General features: G+C 41.5%; 2 protein-coding genes and 1 non-coding gene across 5 annotated transcripts in view; all 3 read right to left on the bottom strand.

Moving 5' to 3' along the window:
- LOC133486957 (solute carrier family 46 member 2-like) lies at positions 1-20133 on the bottom strand. 3 transcript variants are annotated; one of them, XM_061792856.1, is made up of 9 exons: positions 19987-20133; positions 18251-18350; positions 12804-12986; positions 10515-10706; positions 4370-4541; positions 3806-3889; positions 2325-2481; positions 1138-1238; positions 1-540 (listed from the first exon to the last, which is right to left on the bottom strand). In XM_061792856.1, exons 3-9 carry the CDS (start codon positions 12966-12968, stop codon positions 482-484), a joined length of 930 nt encoding a protein of 309 aa, XP_061648840.1. In that variant the 5' UTR covers positions 12969-12986; positions 18251-18350; positions 19987-20133; the 3' UTR covers positions 1-481. The 3 variants fall into 3 exon arrangements, with proteins under 3 accessions (XP_061648840.1, XP_061648825.1, XP_061648831.1); XM_061792841.1 differs by lacking the exons at positions 18251-18350; positions 19987-20133 and having other exon boundaries at positions 12804-13278; XM_061792847.1 differs by lacking the exons at positions 18251-18350; positions 19987-20133 and having other exon boundaries at positions 1119-1238; positions 12804-13278.
- Positions 20133-23046, bottom strand: part of rpl10 (ribosomal protein L10) — an 8550-nt gene continuing 5636 nt past the window's right edge. The window contains exons 4-6 of the mRNA XM_061792868.1: positions 20868-21006; positions 20622-20784; positions 20133-20338 (exon numbers count right to left, since the gene is read on the bottom strand). Of these exons, the coding sequence (XP_061648852.1) occupies positions 20183-20338; positions 20622-20784; positions 20868-21006 (458 nt within the window). The 3' untranslated portion in view covers positions 20133-20182. The remainder of the gene's footprint in view (positions 20339-20621; positions 20785-20867; positions 21007-23046) is intronic.
- Positions 20406-20538, bottom strand: LOC133465617 (small nucleolar RNA SNORA70). The gene has a single exon (XR_009784685.1). It is a non-coding gene; the product is annotated as a small nucleolar RNA SNORA70 (small nucleolar RNA).

The raw sequence follows: 23046 nt of genomic DNA on the forward strand, positions 1-23046 counted from the left end.
GCCAGTTGTGCGAATCGAGGATTCAAACTTGGGAGATGTTCAGCCCCCGATCAGAATATTGATCATAAATAAACCAATAAAGAATACAAATTGAACAACAATACAACAACAAATTAAGTTAGATGTTACACAATATCTTGTTTCTACACTTTGTAAGGACTTGGGCTTTGGAACCGAAAGGTTTTGGTTCGAGTCCTGCTACATAGAAAAAAGAATGGCAACTGGTTGTTGGAGAGATGCGAGTCTGCTTCCTGGCAACAGTCTATTATGGTTCCCTTGAGCAAGGTACCAAACCCACAACCCACCTAGCTCAAGAGGTGCAGCACTGCTTGCGCACTCTTCACCCACCAGAGCTCTGGTGTCCTCCACCAATCTACTTATTATGTTAATTGAAAACTCTACATTGGATATACTGTAGGTGTGAATGTGAGTGTGAATGCTTGTTTGTCTATATGTGCCCTCCCATTGGCTGGCGACCAGTCTATGGTCCTCTTGCCCAAAAGCCTGTTTGGATAGGCTCCAGCTCACCCACGCCACAACCTTTGTGGGGACAGGCAGTAAAGAAAATGAAAAGAAATGAGAAAACATGAGAGCTGTGGCTAGTATTTTGATGACCTCATTAGTCATTAGTTATGATCAGTCAAAAATGTTAGCAGCACTACAAAGTCTTGTATTGATATCTTTATACTGTGCAAGTGGTCAAAATGTTGTCGCTAGTTGACAGTACAGTACACACTAATATTCAGTATTATAAGATCAACAGAATGCATCAGTTTTAATGCAGCCATGTGTTGATTTCCTACAGAGGGCAGTTAAGACACTGTAGTAGCCAATGGCTGTTGATATCATAACGACAGACTGACTGACAAACTGCTGTTAAGGTTCTAAATTCTCGTCCGCACTCACTGGTCAATCAGGGGTGTGTGGCTGACTCTCCCATGTGTGACACAGAAACAAACTAAAGTACCCCACAGTTATTGCTGTCTATACCACTGATTGTATTTGAATACCACCTAAACAATAAAAAATAAAATAAATAAATAAAATTAAAAAAGATTTCCCAGTGGGTAAATTCTTGTTCTCATTCTGTTTTTATTTTGTTGGACACAGGACATTACTTGCAAAATGGTTTTTCACCACTGGGTTCTTGCTTCTCAAGTAACAGGTCTGGTTGATCGGCCTCTTCATCTTCAATGACCCGGTAGATGCACCTAACAGACAGTCTACTGTCATATATTCTGTAAAGAAAGACATTAAAGAGCATTATCAGCTACCACATTTAAAGGAAACATAGGTATGCCTTTTTTAACTGTTTACAGATAAAGAATTACTTGTCAGATCTTTTGTTATCATGACAACTAGGGTCGGAGGTATGCCTTGTCGAGTGCTGCCACAATGTAACAAAACTGTAATGTTGCTCTCCTGTCTAGTGAAATTAAATCAAAACTTAAGTATAACATTCAACCACTAAAACGATTCTTCTGTTCAGGAATACAAGTAAATTAACTATAATTTCACACCGTAATTAAACTGTAGTAAAACTAATGAGTTCATATAAATATTTTGTTTTACTACCCATCCATCCATCCATTTACTGAGCTGCTTCTCCTCACTAGGGTCGCGGGCGTGCTGGAGCCCAACCCAGCTATCATCGGGCAGGAGGCGGGGTACACCCTGAACTGGTTGCCAGCCAATCGCAGGGCACATACAAACAAACAACTAACCATTCGCACTCACATTCACACCTACGGGCAATTTAGAGTTGTCAATTAACCTACCATGCATGTTTTTTGGGATGTGGGAGGAAACCGGAGTGCCCGGAGAAAACCCACGCAGGCACGGGGAGAACATGTAAACTCCATACAGGCGGGGCCGGAGATTGAACCCCGGTCCTCAGCACTGTGAGGCAGACGCTCTAACCGTGCTGCCTGTTTTACTTTGTTTTTTCAATTTTGTTTTGTTTATTTGTATGAATACATTTAAAAAATGAATAGATAATAATAATAATAATAATTATACTTGAGCATTCAAATATAATTTGGAGCTACATCGTGGTGTATTATATAAACCATTATAGAAACACAAAGGTCACTACCGATGCTGTTAAATTAGGGCAGCTGTGGCATAAACCTTACATTTGGTGGCGATCTAATATTTTTGAAGCATTGTATATGTTAGTGTACTGTACTGTAGACAATACTATAATGGATTATTCATATACTTTTTTAACCATATACTGGAATATCCTGGAGGTGTGCCGATACAGTACTATCTTTGTAGGCATACTACTGTATGTGTTTGTACACATTATGCATTCAGGCTACCTTATGGGTATGATGGCCAGAGTGGATATCAAGCTGGATAGTACTAGTACAAGGCCAGGAAACCAACTGAAAGTCTCTTTGTAAATCTTGGCGTACAGCAGGTTAGTTCCCGCACTGGAAATTTTCAAAGACAGCTGCAGTGAGGTGAGGAGTTTACCTGGAGATGAGAGTAACCCAGATGAAAAGATTACCTTTTATAAATAAACATTACTCTATCATTTCAACCCTTTATTTCAAATCAAATTAAGATGGACAACTTGCAGATATGCAGCATTAAACACATTTACTGCCAGCCGGGGGAACCTCAATCTGGGTGAGCGAAGTCCATTATGCCTCCAACTCCTCAAGACAAAATGACTACACATCCTTACTCTGTACAAGACAATTATTAGATACAACAGTCATGTACAACTCATTTCACACTACTGTTTTAGACATCACTCAACCTGTCTGAACAACAAAAAAAAAAATGTTTTGTGAAATTTCATACAACTTAAAAAGAGCAATGTTAACGACTGCTCATTTGGGGCCTCATTCATGAACTACACTGAATAACAAATTGGTTAAGTCCCACTTACATACTCTTGAAGAAGAATCCATCCATTTCCCTTACCGCTTTATCCTCACGAGGGTCGTGGGAGCCCATCCCAGCTATCTTCGGGCGAGAGGCAGGGTACACCCTGAACTGGTCGACAGCCAATCGCAGGGCACATAGAAACAAAAAACCATTCACGCACTCATTCACACCGAATTTAGAGTCTCCCATCAACCTACTATGCATGTTTTTGGGATGTGGGAGGAAACGGGAGTGCCCGGAGAAAACCCACGCAGGCACGGGGAGAACATGCAAACTCCACACAGGCGGGGCTGGGATTTGAACCCCGGTCCTCAGAACTGTGAGGCAGATGTGCTAACCAGTCTTCACCGTGCCGCCTTAAGAAGAATCAATCTACAAAAATGTAATTGAGAATTTCTGTAATTCTACAGTGGTATAGTATAGGATTTAAAATACAACTACCAAAGCTCTTTGTAAATTTGACTTTCACATACTTTTCAAAGAACAAGTTTAAGTGATAAATAAATGAGCCCAAGTACAAAAGAAGCACATATAGATACTTTGGCACACAATATTGATCCTACTGTTTAATCAGACATCCCTTTATCCATTTTCTATAGGGTCATTATAGGGTCATTAGGGTAATTAGGGTCACGGCACAGGTGAGATGGAGCCTATGTCAAGCTGACTTTGGGCGAGAGGTGGGGTACACCCTGGACGAGTGGCCAGCCAATTGCAGGGCGCATAGACAAACAACCATTCACACTCACATTCACACCTATGGAGAATTTAGAGTTTTCAAAGAACCTAATATGCGTGGGGTTTTTTTTTAATGTGGGAGCAAGTCGGAGAAACTGGAGAAAACCTATGCAAGCATGGGGAGAACATGCAAAGTCCAGACAATAAATAATTAACAATAACTCACTGTATGAAGAACCATGTACTTGCTGGGACAATAGAGAACAGATGAACGGAACAGGCATCAGGGAGAAGAATGTCAGGGCACGGGCTGCAGAGAAAGTCTGGCATTAACCATTGTTGGAGCACACACTTTCAAAATACACCAGGTGTCATTGCATAAGATGTAAAAATAAAGAAAGAGCCATCAAAGAGCGCAGACCTCAGATTATGGATGTTTGATAAATTATTCTGTTGTAATTAATAAGTAAATAAAAGCAAATATTTTGCCAAAGACCTGTGTGACAAGTTTGGAGAGGACTGGCTATAATTTTAAGAAAAAAACATTTTCCTTTGTGAGTTACATGTTTGACCTTCTAGACAAACAAAGCCACATATCCTGTCATATGGCTATAGTGTTCATCTTGTCTTCTTGTTAATAACTTTCAAGTACTTGGAAGGTGAATATTGTCTGAACCAAAGAAATCTAGAAATCTATCAACATAGCCTGTGTTTTGGTCAGTTGTGGTTAGATTTAGTGGTCTTAGCATGGTGGTAGATTTAAAAAAAAATGAATCCCCAAATAACTTACCAATTACAAACATGTATGTAGTGGTGGCAAAGGCCATAGGAAGCATGCCAGCAGCATTGGAGAGCAGGCCGATGGTGATCAGAGCGCTATCACTGAGCCACCTTGATAAAATCACGGAACTCAGGAAGCTTGAGAGTGTAATCAGGAAGCCAGAGGCATTCCCATAGCCAACCTGCAGGAGCCACATGGGTCATAGTTACAAGTTTAAGCGGGGTACTCATACAGTACATATATTCGCGCGGAATTTCAGCATTCCCTTCTGCATCCTCTTCCAATCAATGTCGGCAAATGCCCGATTTTCAAATGTCTCTAAAAGATTATCCTGACAGACTATCCTGTGGTGGTTTGGGGAGTCTTAAGTCTCTCCTGCACAGAAAACTGTGAGAGCAACAATCGTAAATATTAAACCTGTTTCATATTTACAATCGCAAATCCTTACGTATGGTTGTGTTGGCTTGATTCCCGAGACATTGGAAAGCTGCTCACTGCTGCGATGTGTGTGGTATGTGCTGGTGTTTAATACTAGGAATTGCTGAAAGCAGAGACAACAGATTGTAGCATATTGTTGGTTTAACAGAACCAGACTTTCTGGTTTTTCCTTTTAAAAAATTGTATGAGATCATCAAAGGTATTAAGCAACGCTATCTTATGAAAACGGGAGGCTGATCTTAATGCCACCGTGTAGCATATGGTTGGTTTAACAGAACCAGACTTTCTGGTTTTTCCTTTTAAAAAATTGTATGAGATCATCAAAGGTATTAAGCAACGCTATCTTATGAAAACGGGAGGCTGATCTTAATGCCACCATGTCCATACATTGAAATTATTTTTTTTCATATTCAAATTCTATATTTTATTTTATACACTTAAAAAAATTCCCAGGTGTCAAAATAAAATATCTCTGACATTCTTCCAGTCTTCTTCTTTTCCTTTCGGCTTGTCCCGTTAGGGGTCGCCTTTTCCATGAGAGCCTATCTCCTGCATCCTCCTCTCGAACACCAACTGCCATCATGTCTTCCCTCACGACATCCATCAACCTTCTCTTTGGTCTTCCTCTAGCTCTCTTCCCTGGCAGCTCCATCCTCATCATCCTTCTACCAATATACTCACTATTTCTCCTCTGGACGTGTCCAAACCATTAAAGTCTGCTCTCTCTAACTTTGTCTCCAAAGCATCGAACCTTGGCTGTCCCTCTGATGAGCTCATTTCTAATTTTATCCAACCTGGTCACTCCAAGAGCGAACCTCAACATCTTCATTTCCGCCACCTCCAGCTCTGCTTCCTGTTGTCTCTTCAGTGCCACTGTCTCTAATCTATACATCATGGCTGGCCTTACCACTGTTTTATAAACTTTGCCCTTCATCCTAGCAGAGACTCTTCTGTCACATAACACACCTGACACCTTCCTCCACACGTTCCAACCTGCTTGGACCCGTTTCTTCACTTCCTGACCACACTCACCATTGCTCTGGACGGTTGACCCCAAGTATTTAAAGTCCTCTACCCTTGCTATCTCTTCTCCTTGTAGCCTCATTCTTCCCCCACCACCCCTCTCATTCATGCACATATATTCTGTTTTACTTCGGCTAATCTTCATTCCTCTTCTTTCCAGTGCATGCCTCCATCTTTCTAACTGGTCCTCCAGCTGCTCCCTGCTTTCACTGCAGATCACAATGTCATCTGCAAACATCATGGTCCACGGGGATTCCAGTCTAACCTCATCTGTCAGCCTATCCATCACCACTGCAAAAAGGAAGGGGCTCAGGGCTGATCCCTGATGCAGTCCCACGTCCACCTTAAATTATTCTGTCACACCTACAGCACACCTCACTGCTGTTCTGCTGCCATCGTACATGTCCTGTATTATTCTAACATACTTCTCTGCCACTCCAGACTTCCGCATGCAGTACCACAGTTCCTCTCTGGGTACTCTGTCATAGGCTTTCTCTAGATCTACAAAGACACAATGTAGCTCCTTCTGACCTTCTCTGTACTTTTCCATCAACATCCTCAAGGCAAATAATGCATCTGTGGTACTCTTTCTAGGCATGAAACTATACTGCTGCTCGCAAATACTCACTTCTGTCCTGAGTCTAGCCTCCACTACTCTTTCCCATAACTTCATTGTGTGGCTCATCAACTTTATGCCTCTATAGTTGCCACAGCTCTGCACATCACCTTTGTTCTTAAAAATGGGCACCAGTACACTTTTCCTCCATTCCTCAGGCATCTTCTCACGCACTAGAATTCTATTGAACAAGCTGGTCAAAAACTCCACAGCCACCTCTCCTAGATGCTTCCATACCTCCACAGGAATGTCATCAGGACCAACTGCCTTTCCATTTTTCATTCTCTTTAATGCCTTTCTAACTTCCCCCTTACTAATCATTGCCACTTCCTGGTCCACCACACTTGCCTCTTCTACTCTCCCTTCTCTATCATTTTCCTCATTCATCAACTCCTCGAAGTATTCTTTCCATCTAACTAGCACACTGCTGGCACCAGTCAACATATTTCCATCTCTATCCTTAATCACCCTAACCTGCTGCACATCCTTCCCATCTCTATCCCTCTGTCTGGCTAGCCTGTATAGATCCTTTTCTCCTTCTTTAGTGTCCAACCTGCCATACATGTCATCATATGCCTCTTGTTTTGCCTTTGCCACCTCTACCTTTGCCCTGTGTCGCATCTCAATGTATTCCTTTCGCCTCTCCTCGGTCCTCTCAGTGTCCCACTTCTTCTTAGCTAACCGTTTTCCTTGTATGATTCCGTGTACTGTGAGGTTCCACCACCAAGTCTCCTTCTCTCCTTTCCTGCCAGAAGATACACCAAGTACTCTCCTGCCTGCTTCTCTGATCACCTTGGCTGCAGTGGTCCAGTCTTCTGGAAGCTCCTCCCGTCCACCGAGAGCCTGTATCACCTCTTCCCGAAAAGCTGCACAACACTCGTCCTGTCTCAGCTTCCACCACATGGTTCTCTTCTCTGCCTTTGTCTTCCTAATTTTCCTCTCCACCACCAGAGTCATCTTACACACCACCATCCTATGTTGTCTAGCCACACTCTCCCCTACCACTACCTTACAGTTGGTAACCTCCTTCAGATTACATCGTCTGCACAAGATGTAATCCACCAGTGTGCTTCTACCTCCGCTCTTGTAGGTTACCCTATGTTCCTGCCTCTTCTGGAAAAAGTGTTCACTACAGCCATTTGCATCCTTGTTGCAAAGTCTACCACCATTTGTCCCTCCAAGTTCCTTTCCTGGATGCCGTACTTACCCATCACTTCTTCATCACCCCTGTTTCGTTCACCAATTTGTCCATTACAATCTGCACCAATCACAACTCGATTTCTGTCTGGGATGGTCAGAAATACTTCGTCTAGCTCCTTCCAGAATTTCTCTTTCACCTCTAGGTCACATCCTACCTGTGGGGCATAGCCACTAATCACATTACACATAACACCCTCAATTTCAAATTTCAGCCTCATCACTCGATCTGATACTCTTTTCACCTCCAAGACATTCTTAGCCAACTCTTCTTTTAAAATAACCCCGACTCCATTTCTCTTCCCATCTACACCATGGTAAAATAATTTAAACCCTGCCCCTAAACTTCTAGCCTTACTGCCTTTCCACCTGGTCTCCTGGACACACAATATATCAACCTTTCTCCTAATCATCATGTCAACCAACTCCCGAGATTTTCCTGTCATAGTCCCAAAATTCAAAGTCGCCACATTCAGTTCTAGGCTCTGTGTTTTCCTCTTCTCTTTCTGCCGAAGAACCCGCTTTCCACCTCTTCTTCTTCTTTGACTTCGACCCACAGTAGCTGAATTTCCAACAGCGCCCTGCAGGTTGACGGCGCCGGTGGCGGACGTTGTTAACCCGGGCCACGACCGATCCGGTATAGAATTCTTTGGATGAACGGTCATATTTGTTTGGCAAGGTTTTAAGCCGGATGCCCTTCCTGACGCAACCCTCTGCATTTATCCGGGCTTGGGACCGGCCTACAGTTTGCACTGACTTGTGCCCCCCATAGGGCTGCATTCTCTGACATTCTTCCAGTAAAAGACCCAAAAGATGAATTACACCTCACTTCACATTCACTTGTCATAAAATTAAATGAAATTAGTTAATTATTAAATTACTGCGTTTTGGGTTCTGTCTCATGCAAATGTACATCTTGCGTTACCATGGTGGGAAAGCGAGGGCTACTCAGTGTTGCCAACTTAGTGACTCTTTCTATATTTGGCGACATTTTCAACCTCTCTGGTGACTATTTTTTAAAGCCACTAGCAACAAATTTAGCGACTTTTTGTGGTGTTCGTGGAGACTTTTGGAGACATTGAGACTCCCTCCAAAGCAGGAGTTGCACCTGCACAGGTTTCCCCAGGTGTCATTAAATTGCTTCAGTTTGCTTCAATTGTCTCAGTTGGGTTCAACATGGGGAAGACTGCAGACTTGACAACTGGCCAGAAAACCATCATTGATACGCTCCATAGGATGGTAAGCCACAAAAGTTCATAGCTAAAGAGGCTGGCTGTTCACAGAGTGCTGTGTCCAAGCATATCAATGGAAAGTTTGGAAGGACAAAATGTTCCAGGAGAAGATACACCAGCAAAAGAGATGACCGTGGGCTGCCCATACCGCCAGAAGCACCAAAACCTGGTTTGATGCCCATGCCGTCACAATGCTTGACTGGCCAGCCAACTCACCAGCTCTAAACCCTATTGAGAATCTATGTGGTATTATCAAGAGGAAAATGAGGGGCACCAGACCCAAAAACAAAGAAGAACTGACAGCAAGCATCAAGGAAATCCCAAAGGGTGATTGATTGCCTCAATGCCACGGTGCATTGATTAAAGCTAAGGGATTCCCAACCGGCGGCACAGTGGGCGACTGGTTAGAGCGTCAGCCTCACAGTTCTGAGGACCCGGGTTCAATCCTTGGCCCCGCCTGTGTGGAGTTTGTCTGTTCTCCCCGTGCCTGCGTGGGTTTTCTCCGGGCACTCCGGTTTCCTCCCACATCCCAAAAACATGCATTCATTGGAGACTCTAGATTGCCCGTAGGTGTGACTGTTAGTGCGAGTGGTTGTTTGTTTGTATGTACCCTGCGATTGGCTGGCGACCAGTTCGGGGTATACCCCGCCTCCTGCCTGTTGATAGCTGGGATGGGCTCCAGCACCCCCGCGACCCTAGTTAGGAGAAGCGGCTCAGAAAATGGATGGATTCCCAACCAAGTATTGAAGATTAACATATCGTTTTGAAAGTACCATATTTTGATTTATTTAATGTGACCCTAAATTCTTTCTTTTTTTATCTACAAAAACTGAGAAGTGGTGATTTCTTCACAGTATTAAAAATTTTTTGAAGTCCTGATTTCGTGGGTTTTATGAGCTGGAAGCCCAAATTATGTAAAAAATAAACAAATAAATACTTGAAATTGTTTAAATTGTGGGCTTTGGGATAGGCTCCAGCACTCCCACGACCCGCTTGAGGATAAGCGGTTCAGAAAGTGGATGAATGGATATATATATATATAAAATGGCAAAGTAAGTTTTCCATAATATGTGCCCTTTTACAAATTGGCTTCTTAAGCCAAACCTTTGTCGGTTAACATATTTGTTACTGAAAGAGTCATGATATTATGCCAGAAAGATTTTATCCAGTGATCCATTTTCTATACATCCATCCATCCATTTTCTGAGCCGCTTCTCCTCACTCAGGTCGCGGGCGTGCTGGAGCCTATCCCAACTGTCATTGGGCAGGAGGCGGGGTACACCCTGAACTGGTTGCCAGCCAATCGCAGGGCACATTTTAACAAACATACAGCTTTTCTATACAGCTTATCTTTTATCTTTCGCTGCTGAGCTGGAGCCTATCCCAACTAACTTTACACAAAAGGCAGGGTACACCATGGACCGGTTTCCAGCAAATTGCAGGGCACATATAGACAAACAACTGTATACACTCACATGAGTGTTCAATTGACCTAAGAGGCATGTTTTTGGAATGGAATTTTTGGAAACCGGAGTACCCACGGAAACACAAATTTTCATTTTAAATGTAATGTAATGTGCTTGCTATTATAATTTATTAATGCTTTATAATGATCTTATAACCACCAGGTAGTATGAAACTGACTCACCTGAATCACATTCCAGTGGAGAGGCTCCATCAACTGAAACAAGACCAGTATGTTTCTGGTTGAAGAATCTACAGCATTGTAGAGGACTACTGACACCCACAACAGTATTATGTTCGAAACTTTGTGTGGATGGTCCCATGTGGCTTCGTCGTTGGCTTTTTTCAGGGTCTTGTTATCACACAATGCTCCTACCTGCATGGGAATATATTACTGTACATAAACTTTGCAAAAAAACAAATTAAATGATATCATCAATGTCCAATGACAACACAGATAGATAGATAGATAGATAGATAGATAGATAGATAGATAGATAGATAGATAGATAGATAGATAGATAGATAGATAGATAGATAGATAGATAGATAGATAGATAGATAGATAGATAGATAGATAGATAGATAGATAGATAGATAGATAGATAGATATGGATGGATGGATGGATGGATGGATGGATGAATTTGACTGGCTTGCACAATCCTGACCTCAACCCTTTAGAACACTTTTGGATGGATTAGAGCGGAGAGCCAGGCCTTCTCGTCCAACATCAGTATGTAACTTTATAAATGCGCTTCTGGATAAATTGTCATAAAGTCCCATAAACACACTGCTATACCTTGTGGAAAGCCTTCCCAGAAGAGTTTAAGCTGTTATAACTGCAGAGGGTGGGGCTATGTCTTATTACGCATCCCAAAAACATGCATGGTAGGTTAATTGACAACTCTTGCCCGTAGGTGTGAATGTGAGTGCGAAAGGTTGTTTGTTTGTATGTGCCCTGTGATTGGCTGGCGACCAGTTCGGGGTGTACCCCGCCTCCTGCCCAAGGATAGCTGGGATGGGTTCCCTAGTGAGGAGAAGCGGCTCAGAAAATTGATGGATGGATATAATAGGCTCCAGCACGCCCGCGACCCTTGTGAGGATAAAGCGGAACAGAAATGGATGGATATATATATATATTTATTTATTTATTTTTTTGTGGAACAAATTGTGAAGATAGACAGTCTTCATTGATCATAGATCTTTTACCCTCACCTGTGCTGTTCTTGCAATTTTTAAATCCAGTATATTTAATAGAGTTAATAACTTTTTAAGAACTTAATCAGCATGATAAAAACAATTTAAGGATGAAAAAGCCTAGTTTTAGGGACTTACACATTCATATGGTAATTAAGTCAAATAAATATAACTGTATCACTGAAAGTTCATTGTTTTACATGTTCAGCCATCACAATGGAACCTCCAAAGTTGATTCTGTGATCCTGGTCAAGTGAATTTGTTCCATCCATCCATTTTCCAAACTGCTTATCCTCACTAGGGTCGCGGGCATGCCTATCCCAGCTATCTTCGGGCGAGAGATGCTGTACACCCTGAACTGGTCGTCAGCCAATCAGAGGGCACATAGAAACAAACAACCACTCACATTCATACCTACGGGCAATTTAGAGACTTCAATTAACCTACCATGCATGTTTTTAGGATGTGGGAGGAAACCGGAGTACCCCAATAGAACCCAAACAGGTACGGGGAGAACATGCAAACTCCACATAGGTGAGGCCAGATTTAAACCCCGGTCCTCAGAACTGTGAGGCAAATGTGCTCACCAGTCGCCCACCGTGCCGCCTGAGAGTAATTTAATAGTAATAGAGTAATTTAGTCAGTTTGGGAATAATTCGTTCCAGAATCATAAACTTGTGAGTAGCTGGCAATGGTTTATGTAATATTTTAACATTCTTAGCGGTGTAGAACTCTGTGTCAAAAACAACCCTGTTCCAGGACTGGTTTTAGTATGCCAGTCATACATATCTTCATTTTAAATATTTACATTTTAGTGATGTAACACAGACCACATTAAATTTTGTACATTCAGAATAGAATTGGCCAAAATATTTTGTCACTGATATAAAAAATGGATCTGGAAAATCTGCAGTTTTTTTTTTTTTTTTTATGGGGTTTCCTTCAGGGGCCAGTGGGTTGGCTCGTGCTGTTTATTGTCTTTTACACAAGTATTTCCATTGTGCACAAAAAGTGATGCACTGTAATCGCTAGAACGTGTTACTTGTAAAAGCTGAGATTCATATATGAAATTCTATCTTATGAAATGTGGAATAACACTTTTTTTCCCGTGGGGAGAGTTGCTGCTATTTAACTAGGACATTCAGCCTTACAAGCAAAGTGTGGCTACTCTTTTTATTTAATTTTTTATTTATTTACATTTTTTTGGTAATGATGATATAGTCTTGTAATCTTTTTAGGCCAATGAATGAAATTCAACAGCCACAGAACACTCACCTTTAGGAAGAAGATCACATAGAGGATGCAGGATGCATGAAGCAGAAAACACAGCAGCAAGGTGACAACACCTGGTCTCAGGGTTGGACTGGAGAAATCGTACAAGTGTCCAGCTGTCAAACAGCCCACAACACCAGATAGTCCACTGATAAGCTCTGCTCTCATCAATAGTTTGGATCTATCCTGCCCCGTGGAGCAAAGAGACAACAGAGTCATGATGCCACTCCAGAAAACAGTGGTGCCCCCACACAATCCAGTGATGATCACTTCCACCCACAAGACTTTGAGCGGCCAGTCCAATATCAACATGAATAGAACCACAAGTCGGGATAGCATGAGGCCCAGCAGTGGGAGCGCAATGAGGCTTTTCCTCCAGCCCATATCCCCGAGCCATGCCAGAAAAAGTCCCGGTAGGATGGGAACCAGTTGACTCAGCACTCTGTAAGTCATGAAGAAGCTGGACACAGACACCTGCCAGCTGTCATCCATCCGGGATAGGTTGGTAACCGATTGGCTAGTAGCATTAACGTATCTTTCCTTGATGACCATCGGCAGAACAGTCAAGAAGAATGCGTTCCCCAACTGAACACCCGTTGCCACCAGCTGAATGCCCCATAGTAAGTGGCCTCTGTGCATATCTGTGACTGAATGAGACATACATTGTCTGAACTGCAGGTTTGTCAACGCCTGTACAAAGAAAGATCCACCTGTCATGTTCCCACTCTGGCTCCTGAACTGGTTGTGTGGTATATCATGAATCTTTTGTCATGCTGGTTAAACAAACATTCACATGCCAGTAGTTGGCAAGTAAAGTAAAGTAAAGTAAAAAAAATAATAATAATAATAATTCCAGCGATGGAAAGTAACTGAGTACAAATACTTAATTACTGTACGTAAAAAGACTTTACAGGTATTTGTACTTTATTTTTCTGATTACTTTTTACTTTTACCGTCAATGAGCTGTCTTGACTCAATACCATCTGACTTTTTCAACGCTATTGCAAAGTCCGTGCTAGCTGATTTGCAGCAAATAATCAATTGCTCACTTCAGTCAGGCGAGTTGCCTAAAGCTCTTAAATTAGCAGCCATTAAGCCTCTGCTAAAAAATAGAATGCTGGACGCTTCCATGTTAGCAGGCTATAGACCCATCTCAAATCTCCCTTTCATAGCCAAGATTGTTGAGAAAGTTATTTCTAATCAACTCAGCAATTTCTTGAATTTAAATTGAAAATTTAAATTAAATTTTTTTAAACCACAACAAAACTGAGATAATTGTTTCTGGCAATAAAGAAAGAGGATTGCTGTTAGTAAATAACTGGAGTCACTCTCTTGAAAAACAAAAGACCAAGTCCGAAGCCTTGGTGTTCTGATAGATTCTGACCTGACTCTGAACAGTCATATCAAATCAATAACTAAAAATGCCTTCTACCATCTGAAGAACATATCCAGAGTGAAGGCTCATCCATGTTTTTATCTCAAGTAAACTTGACTATTGTAATGGTCTTCTGACTGGACTCCTTAAAAGAGCATTAAACAGCTGCAGCTCATTCAGAATGCTGCAGCTCAGGTTCTGACCAGAACAAAGAGGTCAGAGCATATTACTCCAATTCCAAAGTCTTTAAACTGGCTTCCAGTCAGCTTTAGAATAGATTTTAAAGTCCTGCTACTGGTCTATAAATCTCTAAAGGGTTTAGGTCCTGAATACATGAATGAAATGCTAATGGAATATAAACCCAGGAGGGCTCTAAGATCGACAGACTCAGGTCAAATATTGGAGCACAGAGTCCAAAGCAAACATGGTGAAGCAGCATTTAGCTATTATGCTGCACACAAATGGAATAAGTTGCCAACAGAAGTGACTTCAGCCCCAAGTGTGCATGTTTTTAAGTCAGGTTAAAAACTCTTCTTTTTTCTCATGCTCTTTAGAGCATTTCCACTTTTAAATGATATTTATTGCACTGTACGCTGTTTTAATTGTACTTTTATTTTATTTTATTGTTTGCCTCTTTGTTTTAAATGTTTATAAGCTTTTTTTCTCTTCGTATTTAAATGATGTTAATTATGTAAAGCACATTGAGTTACGTTGTGTATGAAATGCGCTATATAAATACATTTGCTTTGCTTTGCTTTTACTCCTGACATTTGAAAATTGATATCTGTACTTTCTACTCCTTACTTTGTCAAAAGAGTCGCATTGCTTTTTTCAATATCTGCAGATAATGACAATGTAAAAAAAAAAAAAGAGAGAGGTACTGATGACATCTACTGAAAGGTTGATTGATTGAGACCTTGTGGTATTAAGAAGCAAAAAAAAAAAAAAAAAGCACAGCAGAGACAGAGGAACATAAATAATGGAGCATTAAGAATGACGGTAACAGATCCGGAGAAGAAAGATCTTCCCCATCCATGGCCTTACAATATTTAAGAGAATTGTTTGATGTTGTTTGACATATCCCCCCACCCCCACCCCACTTTCAGAATTTGTCCCCCCACACTTACTTCCCCAAAAACCTTTCAATTCCTTTTTAACGTTGTATTGCATTTTTCCGAGCTTCGCTTGATCGCATCGTGAACAGTGCTGAAGATCAATCGCACAGACAGCAAATGAGGCAGACAGACCAATGCTGCTAAGCATGTTATGCAAGAGGAAAAGAGCTTCCACTGATTTTTACAAACAAGCAGTTCAAGTTGAGTAAAACGGTTTCACGTTGAAAATGTAGCCAATTTATCTCAAATTAAGATGTAACATAAACATTAAGGGATAATGTGGAGTTAGTCGGTCACATTCATTATTGTCAAAAAAGTGTTTAAAGGCCAGCGAGAAGATATTACTGGACTCCGATGCCCAGCATACAAATAATTATCATCATTATTTTATTATTATAATAATTATCACCCATGCCCAGCAGACAAATAATTATCGTCATTATTATTTTATTATGATAATTATCACCCATGGCCCTCTCACATAAAAGTTATGAGGATTTCAATAAATGATGTGTATGTGTCAGGAGGTAAAAACTATCATCCCCGAGACTGCTATTGTTTGTGGAAAAACAATACAGTAGTGTAGGGCTGTCATTATCGATTATTCCATTGATTAAAGCAGCAGTGCGTAACGTTTTTGTAAAAGGAAAAAAAGTCATTTTCACCAAAGCCACTACTAGAGGAGATGATACAATGTTGATTAAGCCTATCAGCTCCTCTATCACTTTTCTGTATTCCTGCCTTCTAAAGATTTGGATCCCTTCTCTGTGTTGATACCGATCAAACACCTGAGGAAAAGTAATGCTACAATGATCAACAAACATGTCTGAAGATCATCAGTGATCAACGCAATTTGCATAGCAGGAAAAAGTTCAACACTAGTCATTTTGGCTTGGTTTTTAGGTCCATGACATTTGACCTAAAGTTCATTTTTATCAGGGCATAATTAATACTAATGATCCAACACTTTTGATATGCACTTTAGCAGAAGGCACTAGGGCACTTATGGTCCAAAATCCTAAAATATAAAAGATAGAAGACCAAATTGTTAGCTTTTGAGTCTTTATTTGCTAAAGAAGCTTTTCAGCTACCTACTTTTTGCCTCAAAATGTAAATTTTAGAACTATATAAAGATGCAACTAATTCAACATTAGTGCATGTAACTTGCTAGCACGTTCTTCCTGCTAATTGTTCATTAAAGCTTCATATTCTGCAAGTCCAAAGAGCCTTCACTTCCTTGTACACAGTATTTTTCTAAATAACATATAATAGAAATTGTGTTTTATACTGATGTTCAGTTAGCTTTTCTAGGTGTAAATACACTTTTTTGTGTTATGATTAGAGAAAAAAGCATTTTATCACTCCAAAATATGTTGTAACTGAGGAAGCTTGTATGACTTGACTACATTAATGACTGGACATGCTTTAAATTTAGTCAGGACTTGGCTTTTGCCACACTAAGGTTCTTGAAACTTGAAGTTTAAGACTGATGTCCCACCTCTGCAAGTAGCCCCACCCTCCAGAAATTAGTAGGAATACAATAAAATGTTCGTTTTATAAATCCAACCTATTCCTCTTTTGCTGTGGCTCAACATTTAAATAAACTTTGCCAGATTTGATGGTTTTAGTGACACTTCTAAAAATTTGTATTCTTATCTTTCATAAATGTGGTATACAAAGCAGTTACATTTATCTTGTCTGGCCAGGAGCACAGCACCCCTAAACCGCTGATCCTTTTATTGCCCCTGTTAATCAGTAAATAACCAGTTGTACTGCATATTTCTGTAGCGTCGCAGTATGGGGGAGTCATGACTATTATAGATCATTTGCGGAGATTAAACCAACTCAGTCAATGTCTACGTTAGCCTAATATACTCCACTAATATGCATACAGTATCAGGAGAAACAAAATCAATTGTAGACTATTATACATGAACTGTATAGGTAGACATGTATCAATTAGGTTTTGAATTTTTATATTTTGAATTACAATTATTTCAAATTGTAATTTTAAATTGGGTAAAGTCATTTAATAAATTAAAGACAAACGGCAAAAACAATGCATTTCGATTTCATTTGTAAACACACATAAATCGTAAATGAAGGGGGGCGCCACATTGGGTAGGGACGCCTCTAAACTCAATGATACTGTACTGCTTTGAATGGCAGCTATGAATGATTTGGAAGAATGCGTGCACATTTTTTGTCACTTATAAACAGTTTTTTTTTTTTGTAACCCTGCCACGAGCAGCATACACCTCTAATCGGTTGTGATTGAATTGTTTGTGCCAACTATTCATTATGTGTTCAAGGGGACCTCAGAAAAATGTGCTACATGGTTAAAAACTAGTGTTGTGTTAATGGCTGGAAAAGTGTGACCAGACAGAGAATATATTAGGGAAGTTGATCACTGATTTATCATTTCACTCTGTCACATCTTCTTGCATGGCCGCATAGATGTAATCTGGCTCCTTGCGGTGTGCAACACAAATACATGACATATATACAGCATATAAAACAGATTAATACAGCTGTGTGAGTAAAATCCTGAGGAGTCTCCCTCAAGTGCCCCCACTGTCATTTTTCAAATCAGAGGGCCTCGTGTGTGGGACCCGACACGCTGCTACATCTTTCTCACATGGAATAAAACTAAAAAGAAAAACAAAAGATACCTCCTTGCATTTAATAAGGTAATATATAAAATATTTACCATAAAAAAAAAAAGTAAAACATACAAATTAAACTTGTCACCTTGGTAGAAACGTGTGAAACTTGGATTTGGAAAACGCAATGCGAAACTCACATTCTGTACTGAACAAGTGGTCCAAACTTGAACCCAAACAGAGCTACACAGCACTTTGAGTTGACTTTTTTGCCTTGAGAGACACTTTTGAAATGACAGACTCAAAACGATCTAACTACACTAAAAATGCAATGTTTGTGTGTGTGGGTGTACCCACCGGTTTTGTGCGTGCCCTGCGATTGGCTGGCGACCAGTTCAGGCGGTACCCCGCCTCTCGCCCAGAGTCAGCTGGGATAGGCTCCAGCACGCACACGACCCTAGTGAGGATAAGCAGTACGGAAAATGAATGCTGCCGTGAAAAAGTATAGGCCCTCTTATCAACTTCTTTAAGATTGTCAAACAAGGGTAAATTCTGTATCAGACAAATATAACCCAAGTGAACTTAAAATGCTGTTTTTAAATGGTGATTTCATTTATTAAGGAGGAGGGGGGGAGGGGGGGACTATTCATAGCTACCTTGCCCTGTGTGAAAAAGTAATTACACCCTTGTTAAATGATTTAATAATTGTGGCTAATCACAATTTTGGGTTAATTTTCACTGATCACACCAAACCGTGATTACCTCCAGACCTGTTCAATCAAGAAGTCCCTGAAACAGAATCTGTCCTGACAAAACCAAGTCAGACAAAAGATCTAAAAAAGCTGAACGGCCAGCCTACAAAGGTGACCCTAAGAGAACAGTAATGACTCATCCAGGAGGCCACAAAGGAACTTAGGACAACTTCTAAAGAACTGCAGGTCTCCCTTGCGTCAGCTAAGGTTAGTGTTAATGACACAAGAAGGAAGAGACTAGGCAAAAATGGCATCCATCCAACTTGCTGTGATTGATGGAACCATGAATTCTGCTCTTGAACATAAAATCCAGATGGAGAATGTTCAGCCATCAGTTTGTGTCCTCAAGCTGAACCGCACTTGGGTTCTGCAGCAGGATAACGATCCCAAACACACCAGCAAGTCAACTTCTGAATGGCTTTAAAAAACAAAATCAATGTTTCGGAGTGGCCTAGTCAAAGTCCAGACTTGAATCCGATTGAAATGCAGTGTCATGACCTTAAAAAGACCATTCATGCTCTCCATTTTTGCTGAATTAAAAAAACTCTGCAAGGAAGAATGAGCCAAAATATCTCCACAGAGATGTGCAGGACTCATTGCCAGTAATAGAAAATGCTTGATTTCGGTTATTGCTGCTGAGGATGGCCAAACCAGTTATTAGGTGTAGGGGGCCATTACTTTTTCCACACACACATAGACAACGATTCACACTCACGGGGAACTTAGTTTTTCAATTAACATACCATGCATGTTTCTGGGATGTGGGAGACAACCGGATTACCTGGGGTAACCCACGTTTTGTGTGTGTATATAATACATATGTAAAATGTGTACACACGTGCGTTTACCTCATGCATCTAACTAGAGGCTGTTTTTCAACTATTTCCTGTATTTTTTTAGTGAAACAATGCATACTGATGTTTTCATATAGTAGTCACGTCTGACGTGTGTTAACAAAACAAACCCACGAAAATCACCTAAAATTCAGTTATTTTTTTTTTGTGTGCGCTCATGCCCTAAAGTCTCAATAGAAATTAACAGTGGACAGGCAGGACCATCGCATAACTCCCGGTTCAAGATAGCGGGCAATCTACTCTTGTGGAATCTATTTGTTGCAAATTTACGACAAATTCCTTGCAGAGGACACGCTTTGACTCACTTATTCAGTCGCTGTTGCTACACTTGTACCAGAACATACGCACCTCGCGTGACATCTTACTCAGCAGCACACCTCCACCCCACGCATGTGGAGTTGTGCGCGCACCAAAGGTGTGCCCCGTCTGCTGCTCGGCCCCCAAAAAAATAAAAAATACCAGCCTGCGATCTACCAAGGCTACCTACCGGTTGATTGCAATCGATGTATTTGGCACTCTTGCTTTAGATTGTCAAGGCTTGTCCCAGAGAAATCGGCCACTTAATTTGACACACTGGTCCAACATGACAGTACATAACCTGCAAACAATAAGTTAATGAACCAGACACTTCAGTAATGAAAGCCACTTTTATTGGTTGTAGTCAATGAGAGGCTACAGATGCTCTATACAGCATGGAGGGCCTTCCAGCGGGACAGAGGTCCTTTACTGGGGATGTACTTCACCCCACAGCCATCGGGAATGACACGCTTCTCAGCCATCAACTCATCAAAGTCGCTGGCATTGAACTTGGTGAAGCCATACTTCTTGGAGATATGGATCTGATGAGGACAGAAAAACATGGCAATGACCCAAAAATCTGAATAGCAGCAACTAAAGCTTGTTAAGCTTTGTCTCAGTGGTCCCTTAAAGAACTCAGCACCTCGCAGCTGAGGACATACACAACCAAAGAGTTGCTGTCTGCAGCCTTTGCACACCAGAAATGCACAGCAGCAAGACCAGTCGGCTTAATAAGCTGCAATGGTTTATGATGAATTTATGGTGCACGAGACAAGTTGAACATCTACAATTTTGTATTTATTTTTTTAAGTGACACTTTTATACCTTCTGGCGGCCAGGGAACTTGAACTTGGCTCTGCGCAGGGCTTCAACCACGTGCTCCTTGTTCTGGGCCTTGGTACGCACAGACATGATCACCTGACCAATGTGCACACGGGCCACAGTGCCCTGTGGCTTACCAAAAGCACCACGCATTCCTGTCTGGAGCCTATGAACAGAAAAAGGACAAATTTGTTTTGGGGCATTTAAACTCAAGATTAGAATAAATCTGAATAGAATAACCACACTCACCTGTCAGCTCCGGCACAGGACAACATTTTGTTAATGCGGATGACGTGGAAAGGATGCAGACGCATGCGGATGTGGAAACCATCTTTACCGCAGGTCTTTACCATGTACTTGTTAGCACAGATACGGGCTGCCTCCAAAGCTGCACAAATAGTGATAAAAGGTATCATTGCCTCAACTTAAATCGCAAGCATTGACTGAGAATCACTGAAAATTCCCAATAGCCACAAATCACAGCGATGTCTGTTTCTTGATATATACGGTATTCAAAGTGGTGCCGCTCACTTCTGGGCCAGCTCCTGCTCATTTATTCATAAAAGACTTGACGTTAGTACACCAGGGAAAAGTCCCCATTTGGAGGTTAGTTCAGGTGGTTTCACATTTTGGTGAACATGTTTACACATTACCCAAAGATATGTGGTGCCCTTACATTGGACAATTGCATACAGATATTCTAACCCTCTTAAAGTTACCTGAGCCCAATTACGAGTTACTACCAAACAATACTATTGTCAACATTATCAGTAGCAGAGCTGCCAACCTATGAAAATGTACCGTATTTTCACGACCATAAGGCGCACTCAAAAGTCGTAAATTTTCTCCAAAATGGACGGGGTGCCTTATAATGCGGCGCGCCTTATTTGTGCACAGTTCCAAAATCTATACGTGATGAGCGCTCCGCTTGACTGACTGGGAGCATTTCTTCCCGACGCTGCTTATACAGAGGAAAAGCGGACGTGGCTGAGGACAGCATGCGGCCGTAAAGGGGGAAGGGTGCGCATGAAGGAGGATGCTAAAGGCACGCCCCCAGTAGGTATATAGCTCCGGTCAAGCCAGCCTCCACTCGTAAAGTAGCAATCAAGCCAGCCGCCCCCAATTTTGTTCATACTAGGCATTACGGTAATAAGTCTGTTAAGGAATGCAACCAGCAAGGTTAATTTGAATCTTGTGATGCATTAAAAAAATGTAGTTTTAGTTTTCGCAGGCTTTTATTTTGAAATACAATATCAGATCATCAAACCTCTTTTAGTGGAGTCCTTGGTGGTCTGTCACACAGATCTGGACTTGTCTTGCGATACCAATGGGATTATGTTGGGGTGGCTTTGGCTCAGTAGGTAGAATAGGTTCGAATCCCTGATACGACTGTCCGCATGTCGAAGTGTCCTTGGGCAAGACACTGAACCCTAATTTGCTCCTAGTGGGCCTGGCAGCATCTCGCATGGCAGGAGTCATCCATTGGTTTATGAATGTGTGTGTGTGTGTGTGTGAATGTGAGGCTTTCTAAAGCACTTTGGGCACTGTGATGATGTAGATAAAGTGCTATATATGTGCAGTCTATTTACCATTTATTTTTACTAAGATATCAAATAAACTAAATTTTTTAATGTACCTCAAGATTCAAATTAACTTTGCTGGTTGCATTCCTTAACCGAAGCGCACTGACATCCGTATTATTGGGAAGCTTTTATTTTGAAGGTGGATTTCGCCGCGAGTTGCCAACCTATTACCGTAATGCCTAGTATGAACAAAATTAGGTGCGGGTGGCTTGACTGCTACTTTACGAGTGGAGGCTGGCTTGACCGCAGTCGAAAACTCCACCTACGAAGAGACACACTTACGAAGCACAGTTAAAACTGCAAGCTATCAGTTACGCGGAGGAACAAGCGAATCGAGCAGCCGCGAGAGAATTCAAGATCAACGAATCCAAGGTTCGCAAGTGGAGGAAGCAGGAAAACGAGCTTCGCCAAGTCAAGAAGACGAAGCTGAGTTTCCGCGGAAAAAAAGAAAAAGCGGAAACAAGGCGAGGTGGCCCGAGTTGGATTACTGAGCAAAGAACAGCCGGGAGAAGCGTCTCTACGGTAACCATTCGACTGAGTGCAATAACATGGAGCTTGCCATCATTCCGGGAGGCTTGACGAACCGCTGGAAATCTGTGTAAACAGGGCGTTCAAAGTGAAGTGAGCGGCGTGGGAGCCATGGATGACAGATGGCGAACACAGCTTTACTAAGACCCGGAGGCAGCGCCGGGCGAGTTACGCCACAATTTGTGAATGGATTGTGGATGCTTGGGCTAACATGTCTACTTGCACTGTTTCGTAAAAGCCGGTATCATTTCTGAGGAGCCGCAAGGCAACGAGTGACTCAAACCTGCCGTGTTTGACTGAGAACTTGCCCAGCTGTT

The sequence above is a fragment of the Phyllopteryx taeniolatus genome, chromosome 1 (assembly GCF_024500385.1).
Source record: "Phyllopteryx taeniolatus isolate TA_2022b chromosome 1, UOR_Ptae_1.2, whole genome shotgun sequence".
In the NCBI taxonomy this organism is placed as follows: domain Eukaryota; kingdom Metazoa; phylum Chordata; class Actinopteri; order Syngnathiformes; family Syngnathidae; genus Phyllopteryx; species Phyllopteryx taeniolatus.

What these genes read in the sequence shown, in the direction of transcription:
- LOC133486957 (XM_061792841.1), bottom strand. Translation starts at nt 13,253, where the DNA reads ATGACTTACAGAGTGCTGAGTCAACTGGTTCCCATCCTACCGGGACTT. An exon ending in TCCACTGGAATGTGATTCAG is followed by an intron (nt 4,542 to 10,514) that starts GTGAGTCAGTTT and finishes TGGCTCCTGCAG; the next exon opens with GTTGGCTATGGGAATGCCTC. An exon ending in TGAGAAGCAAGAACCCAGTG is followed by an intron (nt 541 to 1,137) that starts GTGAAAAACCAT and finishes GTCCCCACAAAG; the next exon opens with GTTGTGGCGTGGGTGAGCTG.